The sequence below is a fragment of the Zingiber officinale genome, chromosome 1A (genome assembly GCF_018446385.1).
Source record: "Zingiber officinale cultivar Zhangliang chromosome 1A, Zo_v1.1, whole genome shotgun sequence".
Lineage (NCBI taxonomy): Eukaryota > Viridiplantae > Streptophyta > Magnoliopsida > Zingiberales > Zingiberaceae > Zingiber > Zingiber officinale.
The window spans coordinates 17,279,744-17,293,356 of NC_055987.1; the positions used below are offsets into that span (position 1 = coordinate 17,279,744).

The 13,613-nt window shown below is 39.2% G+C and overlaps 1 protein-coding gene across 1 annotated transcript; it reads left to right on the plus strand.

The window, feature by feature from the left end:
- The first annotated feature begins 12,127 nt into the window (after window positions 1–12,127).
- On the plus strand, window positions 12,128–12,669 carry LOC122000629 (putative cell wall protein). Its single transcript, XM_042555009.1, has one exon. It carries the CDS (start codon window positions 12,191–12,193, stop codon window positions 12,509–12,511), a length of 321 nt encoding a protein of 106 aa, XP_042410943.1. The 5' UTR covers window positions 12,128–12,190; the 3' UTR covers window positions 12,512–12,669.
- Window positions 12,670–13,613: the final 944 nt, after the last annotated feature.

Here is a 13,613-nt window from a genome sequence, read left to right on the forward strand (position 1 = left end):
ATCGAAGAGCTAGCTAGCTGTATGTTCAATCGTTGTAGGAGCCGACCGAGTTTATTCTGTGTGTTTTGGCACTGAGTGGGGCATTAAGATCCTTATGTTCGATCAACACTTTAGGACGACAGGTCGTATATTGAGCGTTGTATCGTAAGAATGAGAAGCTAAGTCCCTTATGTCCAATCGAGTATGAGGTCGACCTATCGTATGTTGAGGGACTTGCCCATAAAATATAAGAAGTTGTGACCCGTAACTCCAGTCGAGTTAAAGTCTGTTCAGATTTATACTGGGAGCCGAGATGTAGTTCATCTAGATATATATATCCTTATTTTAATTATCACCTTATCTTAACTTTAGCTTATTATATTATCTTAACTATTAATTTCATATTACTTCTAGATCCACTCCATATCAATTCTAATTCTATTAGATCTATTTACTAATGGTTCCGGTGTTCAAGCCTTGACCTCGAGTCAACTTGGATTTTGACTTTGGGCCCCAAACTCATGCAACGTGAAGTTTGTTGGATCTCTGACAGACACGGATCTCTTAGCGACGCGTAAGCTGTTTTAAGCACAGATTGTGCCAAGTAATTAGGATCTGTGGAATAAGGTGCAACATAAATTGAGTGCGGATCGAGATTGGCCTTCTTTTGCTCCAACGGAGGCACGCGGCGCATTTATTCTGCGCGCCTTCGACAGTCTGACCATGTGCATGAACCAAGGTAGGTCGGCAAGGCCTACGTCGAGCCACGAGTTTTGAGAGGCTTCTGCTAAAGCCGTTGAGAAATTTCGCTTATTGTTGGTGAGTGGCGGTTGCCTTGCCGCAACTGCAAACTCCCACCTGCGAAACCAAAATAGTGACTGAATAAAATATTCTAAGAAGAATTCGTAAAATACTGAAACGCAAAAAGAATTATCCAAAGTTAGACCGAGTCAGATGCAACTGCGGCGAGTTAAGTTTTTGGTTATAAGAGTTTTGATAATCATTGAGTAGCACAAAGTTAATGATTTTGATAGAGAAATTATATCTTAAATATAGAACTGGGAGAAATCATTAGAGCCAACACCCGAACTTGGAGAAATCATACTACATTGGAATGTGGGAAATAACTTATATATATTTATGAAATTTATATTAAAAACTTTATACACATGATGTACGAATTATTTCTGTGATACAAGTTTTTTAATTTATCAAATTTAATAGGCCAAATTACTTGCTCGACCGTCTTAACAATAGTCTAGTTTTCGAAATATCGATTAGGTAATAACTTAGTTATATTTATTTAATATACACTACACCGTATCTAATTAAATGAACAAGTTTGAATAATTTATTAAATTAAACGAATAAATTTGAATAAATATATGTTCAATTCATTAATATTCATGAATATTATTCGTGAATAATAATGTTCATCAATAAAACTTTTATCAACTTGTTAAATTTCAAAATGAACAAATAAATATGTATTGTCAAGTGTAGGATCGAAAAGCACTAGAGGGGAGGAAGGGGTTAATAGCGCTCGTGATTTTTTCACATTTTATAGAGAACACAGAGTAATAATGTAGTGGAAAAGAACAAAGCAAAAGCAATCGCTAATAAGTTTCTTTTACTTGGTTCGGAGCCTGTTACGACTTCTACTCCAAGGCCCACACTCGTTGAGTATTTATTTTGAGCAATTCACTATCAATCCGGAAATTACAAGTACAATAATTGAAAGTATACCGACAACTACGAATAAGGAATTTCGGGCTTTAGGTTGTTGGAGTTGCGTTACAGTTTTGTTGGATCGTCTTTTGAGCAGTGCGCGGTAGAAAGATTACGAAAATCAAGTCATATTAAGGCTCTACTCGAACCTAGTTACCTTTTGTTAGACCGGTCCTCCAGACCAACTGGACTTTTGCTCAGTACCCGAGACTTCAGGATTTTCCGGTTGGATGTCCGATCTTTGACCTGTCCAGTCTTTCACTTGGTTCGCGACCACCAGGATTTTCACCTAAAGTCCTCAACTCTAGAATTTCACCTAAAGTGCTCGACTCGCCAAAACTTCGCCTTGCCTAACCGCAATTAGGACTTTTTATCACCTAGGGCTACCTCTCCCTAGAGTTTTCAACCTGCCTAGAATACACTAGGACTTTTGTCTAAGAACACTTAGGACTTTCTTGTAAGCTCATTCACACTTGTTAAATAACAAGACATCTTAACTTTGGACCATTTTCCATAATCAAAACTTAGGTTCGATCGTTTAGTGCTCCCTGCACCAACATCAAGTTCAAAAACTAACCAAATAAATTTAAAATATAAAAATTTCAAATAATCAAACAAACTTAAATTTAAAATTCGATAATATAAAAAAGAAACCAAACTAAGATTAAATAATCATTTTAACAACCCTATTTATTTTAGACTCGATTTGGCTTGATTATCTTATTAAATAAACTTGAATAATGTAAAATTTGATTCGATTGACCTCGTTTATGACCCTAACTGTACTATATTATATTGCCTTCTAAATATGTTGATCTTGTCTGAAAGTGGAGAAGACGGTAGGTTGGGAACGTGGCTCTATGAGGACTGGATGAAGACTCTGCGATGTCCTATAAAACCAAGAGTGTTAGTGTCAGATCGGGGAAGGGGTTTCCAACTTTGGCCCTCCGATACTCAAGTCAATTCTCGGTTCACTGGAGAAGAATAGTAGAAATAAACAGTAGCCTAAAACGTGTAGAATAACAAGTATCGCATACCTCCATTGTAGATGAAGACCCTCTTTTAGAGCGCCACTGTAGCGTCTATGCACATATCTGAAAGCATGTATGTATTTTCCAAAGCGTCCTAAGAAAAAATAAGTCAAAAAGTGTTTTTGACACCTTTTTATTAAACGAGCACGTAAATCTTTGATGTGATAAGCTAGAAGCTTTTAAAATACGATTTATATGCTGGACATGCTCTGTTGTCGATGACACAAACTTTCAAAAAAGTACGATAAGACATGTGTGGGTCCCGCTATAGTTCGATCGGCTGTGGACAAGTCAGGAGGATGCCCGTTCAGTCTTATGGGGTACAACCCTTGAATTTACGCTCACTCGGCCTATCCCTGGAACTGAGTGAAGGAAAATTGAGTCTGGTCGACCTTGAGGCTCAATCGGCCCCAGTCACGGATCAGAAAAATCACTATTAACCGATGCAGATAGCTTGCTGGTCCATAGTTTCTATGCTAACTCCGACCGACTGGAGGCCTGAGATGGTGTTGATGATCTAATTTTCCATGCTGAGTTGGAGGTCCGGTCGGATACTCATGTCCAATCGGTGTAATCCAATCGGACAACTCATAGTGTTGTAGGAGCCTTTGACCTTTATTGACTTTTCATCATATCATTCGACCTCATTGTTTTGACTTACTTTTGGGGTCATCTTCATCTCCGTATCTTGTGTAAAATAATTAGGCTAAATAACTTTCAACCCCCCTGTGTTTTCCATCCAAAAAAAGTTTGGCCCTCTATATTTAAAAAATAACACTTAGCCCCCCTATATTTTAAAGAAAAAAGGAAAAAATAATAAATGACCAAAATAACCCCTACTTTTATTTAAATGTTAAAATTATGGCTAAATAACTTTAAGCCCCTTTTATTTTCCATCCAAGATTTTTTATTTTTATATTTCTTTTGTTTCTAGAAATCTGAGGTTACCCTTATTTTTGTATTGGTGCAATTTTGTCACACCAACACTTCATTGTTGCTTTATTATATGTCACATTTGATAATGAGAAAGAGATTTTTAATTATGAACTTTATTCCATCTTTATTTGATTTTGGTTCATTAATTTAAAATTTTGATTTTTTTTTATTTGGTAAAGGTGGTGGAATGAGTTTTTGAATAGTTAATTCTTTTAGAGTTGCTGCTTATCTATTTTTTATACTGGTGTATGTATAAATTTTGTAAGAGTTTTTTGTTGGAAATGTGAATGGAATAAAGAGATGGAGACGAAGAGACTCTATTGTGCATGAGTTTAGTCCCACATTAGAAGTCTCTTGGCTTTATTGTTGGTTTAAATTATGACACATGCATTGACGTTGTAAACATATGCATGGGGAGAGACTCTCTCACGCGTGAGTGCGCAGGGGTGGGTGCAAATCCAGGGCCCGGATTGTACCGAACCAAGGTTGACTTGTGCGCGAGCATGACTTGCGCATGTCGAATGTCGGACCGGTTGAGGTAAAATTTACCCAAAAGAATGAACCAATATATAGCCACTTGAATCTTGCTCAAGGATGTAATGGAAGCATTAATGTGAAATTAATGCTGATTCCGTAACGTCTCGACATTAATGGCGGCATTAAACTCATTAATGGTGATTTCGTAATGTCTCAGTATTAATGACGACATTAATCTCATTAATAATGATTCTGTAACGTCTCGACATTAATGAAGACATTAAAGCCATTAATGACGAAATTAAACTGAGCATTAAATGAACATAATTTGATCATTTATTGCAGGCAAGATGAGAGCTCCTATATAAGGAGGCTGGATCTTGAGCAAAGCAAAGAAGAAAAAAAGCGAAAGCAAGAGAATTCCTCCACCTTCGTTCCCTGATTCTTTTCTCTCAGTCGTGCATCCGCTCGGCTAAACTATTTGTAATAGCACTCAGGTGCATTCTCAGTTCGCCACCAACATGGCTTAGTTGACGACCTCCGTGTGCGTCGTCGGAGATAAGTGGGCACGGGGGAAACGAGGAGGTGGGACGAATCTGTTTGAAGGAAACTGCGACGATCGCGAGCCTTAATCTGTCCACCCACTCGAACTCTTCATTTTCTCGGTCGGCCTTTACATTCGCTCGACCGCTAACTCGGTCGGCATTTTTGTCCGATCGATTGCACACCCGTCTGGTAGCTCAATTCGCTCGGTCATCCTATGCATTCGCTCGACCACTAATACGGTCGGCATTTTCGTTTGGTTGGTTGCATGCTCGTCCAGTCGCTCAATTCGCTCAATCGGCCTTTGCATTCACTCTGATCGCTCAGTTCTCCTATCCGGCCGCACACTCTGTAATGCCCCGTGCCTCCTGCTAAGCGACGGGGCAATTGGTGATCCGGTGGAAAGAGCCTGATGGACTAAACTTCAAGAGGTGACGCAAGATGCTCTTCTACCGACCACACTCAATGCGCTCGGTTCTTGACGAGGACCCTCCCAAACGCCTTGAGGATCGCTGATCGCAAACCATCGATCGGGGAGGCATGGACTCATTCCGAGTTCCTTTGCAGAAACTACATCCTCAACTGCCTTGCCGACTCGCTGTATGCTGTGTATAGCATGAAGAGTACGACTAAGGAACTGTGGGAGTCCCTAGACAAGAAATACAAGACAGAGGATGCAGGGGCAAAGAAGTTCATCGTGGGCAGATTCCTGGACTACAAGATGATTGACTCCAAGACGGTGATCAGTCAAGTCCAGGAGCTTCAGGTGATCTTGCACGAGATCCACTCAGAAGGGATGGTTCTGAGTGAAACCTTCCAAGTGGCTGCTATCATCGAGAAGCTGCCTCCCGGCTGGAAGGATTTAAAGAACTACTTGAAGCACAAGCGGAAGGAGATGAATGTGGAGGAACTCATCGTTCGACTTCGCATCGAAGAAGAGAACAAGAGTTCAGAGAGAAAGTTGTTCTCTCCGGCTACTGTCAAAGCCAACGTGGTCGAGCACGGACAAAGCTCAAAACGGAAGAACCCCAAGTCTTCCAATATAGGACCCAAAGGAGACATCAACAAGAAGAAATTCTCTGGGAAGTGCTTCAACTATGACAAAGTGGGTCACAAATCTTCGGACTGCAGAAAGCCGAAGAAGAAGCAGGAGGCCAACCTGAACGAGGGACCAGAAATGGATGACCTCTGCGCTGTGGTCTCTGAGCTGAACCTGATCGGTTCAAACCCGCGACAATGGTGGATCGATACTAGAGCCACTCGACATGTCTGCTACAACAAGGAGCTGCTCCACAACTTCGAAGAAGTCACTGGAGATAAACTGTTCATGGGGAACTCAGCAACCTCGGACATCACGGGCCAAGGAAAGGTGGTGCTGAAGATGACCTCGGGCAAGGACCTCACTCTGAACAATGTGCTGTATGTTCCGGAGATTCGGAAGAATTTAGTGTCCGGATCACTTCTGAGCAAGCATGGCTTTCGCATTGTTTTTGAGTCGGACAGAGTTGTATTGTCCAAAAATGGGATGTTTGTAGGAAGAGGCTATGTATCTGATGGGCTGTTTAAGCTCAATGTAATGACCATTAGGCCCAAGATAAATAAAATTGAAAGCTCTTCCACTTATATGCTTGAGTCTTCGTGTTTGTGGCATGGTAGACTATGACATGTTAACTACGATGTATTGCGTAGATTAATAAACATGCAAAGCATACCTACATTCCACCTTGACCCAAAACACAAGTGTGAGATTTGTGTTGAAGCGAAAATGACAAGGTCATCCTTTCAACATATTGAAAGAAGTAATGAACCACTTGACCTAATCCACACTGACGTGTGCGATCTAAAAGGTACGCCAACGCGTGGTGGAAATAAATACTTCATCACTTTTGTAGATGATAACACAAAATACTGTTATGTGTATCTTCTCAAAAGTAAGGATGAAGCTATAGAGAAATTTGCTCTCTATAAGAACGAGGTTGAAAACTAGCTTAATAGAAAGATTATGGTGGTTCGAAGTGACCGAGGTGGTGAATATGTGTCACCGTTCGCTGAGTTGTGTGCTGAACATGGGATCAGACATGAAACAACAGCTCCTTATACTCCTCAGCAAAACGGGGTTGCTGAGCGAAAGAATCGAACTCTTAAGGAGATGATGAATGTTCTTCTATTAAGCTCTGTATTGCCAGAGTTCATGTGGGGGGAAGCTGTGTTAACATCTAATTACCTTTTAAATAAGGTGCCTCGGAAGAAAATAGATAAGAGCCCTTATGAGTTGTGGAATGGAAGACAACCGTCCTACAAATATTTACGAATGTGGGGGTGTCTTGCCAAAGTGTTGGTGCCTGATCCTAAAAGGATTAAGATAGGACCAAAGACTGTTGATTGTATATTTATTGGATATGCACATAACAGCAGTGCTTATCGATTTTGTGTGTATGAGTCACACATACCGGAGATACATAAGAACTCGATAATCGAATCGAGAAATGCCTCTTTCTTCGAGCATGTGTTTCCATATAAGACCCGTGAGGATGCTAGCTCCTCAAAACGGGCGAATGAAACACAAGGTGAAGAAGAAAATGATGACAATGAGGAACCAGTGGAGGTTGAGCCTAGACGGAGCAAAAGAGCTAGGGTAGAAAAATCCTATGGATCAGATTTTATCACTTTCATGTTGGAGAGTGAGCCCCGTAGTTACTCAGAAGCTGTAGGCTCTTCTGATGGACCTCACTGGAAAGAGGCAATTGCATCTGAGATAGAATCTATCTTGCAAAATCACACTTGGGAACTTATGGATCTTCCTCCGGGAAGTAAACCACTAGGTTGCAAGTGGATTTTCAAGAAGAAAATGAAGTCATATGGCACGATCGATAAATACAAGGCCAGATTGGTAATCAAAGGATACCGACAACGAGAAGGCCTTGATTACTTCGATACATACTCTCCGGTATCGAGAATAACTTCCATTAGAGTATTGTTGGCTATTGTCGCTCTATGAAATCTCAAAATACATCAAATGGATGTAAAGATAGCTTTTCTAAACGGGGATTTAGAAAAGAGGAAATCTACATGGACCAACCTGAGGGGTTTTCTGTGCCAGGACAGAAAAACAAGGTATGTAGATTGGTGAAGTCATTATATAGCTTGAAACAAGCACCAAAGCAGTGGCATGAGAAATTCGATAATTCCATGAAGGAATGTGGATTCAAGATCAATGAATGTGATAAATGTGTCTACATGAGAGTCACAGAGAGTGACTATGTCATCTTGTGCCTCTATGTAGATGACATACTTATCATTGGGAGTAATGATAAGATAATCAAATCCACAAAAGATATGTTGAACTCAAGATTTGACATGAAAGACATGGGTCTAGCTGATGTGATTCTGGGAATCAAAATTCTTAGAACGACAGAAGGACTTGTTCTTAGTCAGTCCCATTACGTGGACAAAATTCTTGAAAAATTCACCAAGGGTGATACTGCTTTGGCACGAACGCCGATAGATACGAGTCAACATCTATCGAAAAATCGAGGTGAAAGTATCTCGCAGATAGAGTACTCTCGAGTGATTGGAAGTCTGATGTACTTAATAAGTTGTACTCGACCAGACTTGGCCTACGCGATGTAAACTGAGTAGATACACGAGTAATCCGGTGTTGAGCACTTGGATAGGGATAACAAGAGTCTTGAGGTACTTGAGGTATACTCGTGAATATGGATCGCACTATACGAGATATCCTGCTGTAATCGAAGGATACGACGATGCAAGTTGGATATCTAACATAAAAGACTCTAAGTCTACGAGTGGATATGTCTTCACTCTAGCAAGTGCAGCTATTTCCTGGAAATCTTCTAAGCAAACCGTAATAACCAGATCCACGATGGAATCTGAGTTTGTAGCTCTTGACAAATGTGCTGAAGAGGCTAAATGACTATGACAATTCTTAGAAGATATTCCACGATGGTCAAAACCTGTGCCGGTAATTTACATACATCGCGATAGTTAATCAGCAATTGGTCGGACACAGAGTCATCTGTATAATGATAAGTCTAGACATATACGTCGTAGACATAATACCATTAGACAATTACTCTTAATGGGAGTTATTATTGTTGACTATTTGAGGTCAAAGAATAACCTAGCAGATCCGCTAACCAAACAGTTAAATCGAGAGTTAGTTGTAAGCTCATCATGAGGAATGAGCTTGATGCCTTTGTCAGCGATCAGTGCAAAGGATACCCAACCTATGCTGACTAGAGATCCCAAGAACTAGGTTCAAAGGGACAACTAATCTGCACTGATTAGACACACTGTGGGGGTAGCCCAATGAAACAGTGACTAGACGAGGGTAAGTCGATGGGTTTTTAATGATCAAAAAGAGTAGTTGGAACTCTTGAGGGATCACCTATGTGAGAAAGAAGTGGGGTCGCTTCGAAGAGAATTGGAGGCATAATTCTTAGAGCTTCTCACAGAACCAGGCGTGTTCATGGCCAAGAACGAACACACTCATGAGAACTGAGTTGTATCAGGGAGAGTCTTGGGTGAGATTTGTCACTGCTTACACAGACGACAGTATAGTTCAAAGACATCATGTCTACTATCAGCCAGTAAGCAACCAGATCTTCACAAGGGAGGGTTCAAAGGATAAAACCTACCTATCCTATACTTGACTCAACTGTTGAATGCTATCACATACCCTGTTTTCCATTTATATGGGGGATTGTTGGAAATGTGAATGGAATAAAGAGATGGAGACGAAGAGACTCTATTGTGCATGAGTTTAGTCCCACATTAGAAGTCTCTTGGCTTTATTGTTGGTTTAAATTATGACACATGCATTGACGTTGTAAACATATGCAAGGGGAGAGACTCTCTCACGCGTGAGTGCGCAGGGGTGGGTGCAAATCCAGGGCCCGGATTGTACCGAACCAAGGTTGACTCGTGCGCGAGCACGACTTGTGCATGTCGAATGCCGGACCGGTTGAGGTAAAATTTACCCAAAAGAATGAACCAACATATAGCCACTTGAATCTTGCTCAAGGATGTAATGGAAGCATTAATGTGAAATTAATGCTGATTCCGTAACGTCTCGACATTAATGGCGGCATTAAACTCATTAATGGTGATTTTGTAACGTCTCAGTATTAGTGACGACATTAATCTCATTAATAATGATTCTGTAACGTCTCGACATTAATGAAGACATTAAAGGCATTAATGACGAAATTAAACTCAGCATTAAATGATCATAATTTGATCATTTATTGCGAGGAAGATAAGAGCTCATATATAAGGAAGTCGGATCTTGAGCAAAGGAGAGAGTGGCAGAAGATAAGCGAAAGCGAAAGCGAGAGGAAAAGCAGAAGGTGAACTTCTCTCCACCTTCGTTCTCCCACAAATTCTCTCTCAGTCGTGCATCCGCTCGGCTAAACTACTTGTAATAACACTCAGGTGCATTCTCGATTCGCCACGAACAACCTGATTGGTTGCGTTCGTGGTTTGTCGTTGTATCCTGGAAACAGACGATCCGAGAAAACCTCGAAGCACGACTAGGAGGTGGGACGAATCTGTTCAAGGAAACTGCGTCGAGTGCAGACCTCGGTATCTTACTCGGCAAATTTCCTTCTTGACTCAGCGATCTGCGCATTCTGATCCTCACTGCATCAACTCTATAACTCGGGCCATTGATTGCTTAGCCGAACTAGCCCCACTGCAGCGGAAAAACCAACCCCTGGCAGCCTGAGATTATCTGCTCAGGTCATCTTAACTGTGAGTTGAATTTAATTCGAGTATTTAGATTCAGCTAATTTCCTGTAAATCTCCGGCTACAGATTGTTTGGTTTCCAACAGTTTTTTAGGAACAAGTAAAATTTTTGACCTATATATCAATCAGGTTTGGTTAAGATTAAGCTTTCAACGATTATGTGAGATTTTTTATTTTTTACTTTTCTTTTTGTCTAAAAATCTAAGGTTACCTTGAATAAGGATGTTCAGTTAGAATAATTTTAACATTTAGAATAGTAAAGGAGTTATTTTGATCATTTACTATTTTTTTCCTTTTTTTCTTTAAAACATAGAGGGCTAAGTGTCATTTTTTAAATATAGGGGAAACTACTTTTGGATGAAAAATAAAAAGGGTTTAAAGTTATTTAGCCATAATTTAACATTTAAATAGTAAAGTAAGAGTTATTTTGGTATTTTTTTATTTTTTATCTTTTTTTCTTTAAAACATAGGGAGGCTAAGTGTCATTTTTTAAATATAGGAGGGCAAATTACTTTTGAAAGGAAAACATAAGGAGGTTTAAAGTTATTTAGCTAAATAATTATGATGTATAAATTTTTACTGGTACCTAATATTTAAATTACGCCGATTAATTAGGTCATTATGGTCGGATAGTGACGTAGCGTCCTTAGTCCTGATAAGAAGCCCATGCCCATTTAAAAGCTGGAGGAATCAGTTGGCAACGGAGGGGAGAAGAGTGGTAGGCAGCTAGCGAGGTTAATGGGTTTTAAATGAGCGTTCGGTAGAAGTCTAATCCAATAATGATTCTTAAGCTCAGATCGAGCACATTTCAATTATCATTTGCTTTTTTTTCGAAAATTAAATCAAATAAAAAAAACTTTGATCTGTCGTTTTTAGATTAAACTATACTTCTCAAAATATTTTATTTGTGAAAAATATTTTTAATATTTTTTGAAAATTATATAAATACATCGTTTTTAGAAATTTTAAAAACTGTATGAAAATTGTTTTTTCAATATATAAAACCTGATGCAATTTATGAGGTCGAGATTTGTAATTAAAAAAGAATACATATATTTATAGTAAAAGATATTTACACAATGCAACAATGTACTTGTATAATTATTTCGCTTTAGATTTAATAATTCAATCAAATGGTGAATTAATTGATTGGGCAATCAATTCAAATCCAGTTCATATAATTATAAAAACTTGGATCGTATGGTTCAATATTAAATTCGACATCAACTTTGGGCCCTCTTTGCAAACTTAAGCAACAACGAGAGGCCAGAAATAAAATAAATTGCCTCGACAAGCTACTTAATTAGAGATCATTTCCATTTTCTTTTTATATATTAATTTTATGATTTTTAGTAATCATCTTTTACTATAATTATTTTAAATGATACTAAATTAACCCTTAATATTACCATTAATTAACAAATACAATCTCGTGAAACACTCGCTCCACGTTCGTCCTCTCGCTTTAATGCTCGCCGGTTCCGATCGATAAATCATTATAAAAATATATAAATTAAACTATTAAAAAAGAAAAATGAACGCTAAAACACTGTGCCAATCTTCTTTTCCACCAGCTACATAGTTAATGAGCGGCAACAAGTTGGTGAGGCGATGAATCACCGCCATTTCGCACCTACTCTCTTCTTATAAAAACAGAGCACTCGGAAGGAATTCCATCAACCATCAATCCTCATTCTTCTTCTTCTTCTTCTTCTTGGACGTACGTCCAATGGCTGCCTCATTGCATTGCCATCTCGTGCTCCTCTTGTTGGGCTTCTCGGCCTTTGCTCTTCCTGCCTTCGCCGGACGTGGAACTCCGGCGAGCTCCGACAAGAAGGAGCCTGACTGCTACGGCGTCCAGGAGGGCACCGTGCTCATTCCCGGCATCGGAAGGTACGAACTCGGAAGCCGTGAGTTGCCGGCGGTCGGCGGCTTGGACAGCAGCGGTCCGGCCGCGAGGAACGCCCAGTTTCTTCCCGGGATCGACGACACTTTTGTGCCCAATCCCGGGTTGGAAATTCCGAACCCGTTCCGGCCGGCGACTCCTTGATCGAGCACTGCTTCTCAGTGCGGTGGGATTCGAGATGTCCTTTTGTTTGCACTATGAAATTCTCGTAATTGTCGTCGTCGCGTGGAACCTTTGCAAATTATCTAAGTTTTTTTTCCCATTAAATATTAAAATAAAAATGTGATGGCCGTTCTGTTTCACCGAGGAATTTATCTTATAAATTTCCTTGTTTGCTCCGTAAATGTCATGCTAAACTTCATGCGACAAAAAGGATATGACTGTGAACTTACATGCCGGGTACGTAGAACGGGCATGGAGCTATTGTAATTAAATCATTATTATACTTGGTACACGTTTCTTCGAGGAAAAAACTGAAATGAGAAATTCCATGTACGAAAGAAAAACCAAATCGAAATGCCTATCAATTTTAATTACAATTGACGAGGTTGTTGCCATTTAGGGCAAAAATGCCCACATTCAATGAACTGCAACCACTGCATGTACGAGCAACATGAATCAACTTTCCCTTAAACATGAAAAGCCAAAATAACTATTAATTGGAGTTGGTTTGACTATGTTCTAATACTCTAACAGCGAGCCACCCATTACCGACTATGTAGTGATAACGTGTGTAGTCTCCTAAATATTTATGATTTAATTTTCAATCGTAGTATTTTTGTTCAGTGGGATGACAAACTTATACTAACAAAAAAAAAATAATTTTTACGAGGTAAATATGAGAAAAATTCGTCACACAAAATTTTTTTGACGAATTTTGTAACAAAAATATTTTCGTCGCAAAATTTTACACTGACAAAATAGAAAATTGTAGCAAAATTTATAATAAAATTTGTAACAAAATTCGTTGCAAATCAGCGATTAACGACAAAAATTATTTTCATCACAAAATAATGACTCTAGAATTTCTACGCTAACCAACGATGAAAAAGACTTTGTCACATATTAGCAACCAAAATTAAATTGGTTTTCATCACATATCAGCAACGAAAATTGATTTTCATTGTAGATCAATGATGAAAAGATTTAAATCGCTAATTAGCGACTAAAACTAGTTTTCTTCACTGATATGTGATGAAAATCTTTTTTAAATTGGGATGATACCTAGAAGAAGTGAGGGGACTGA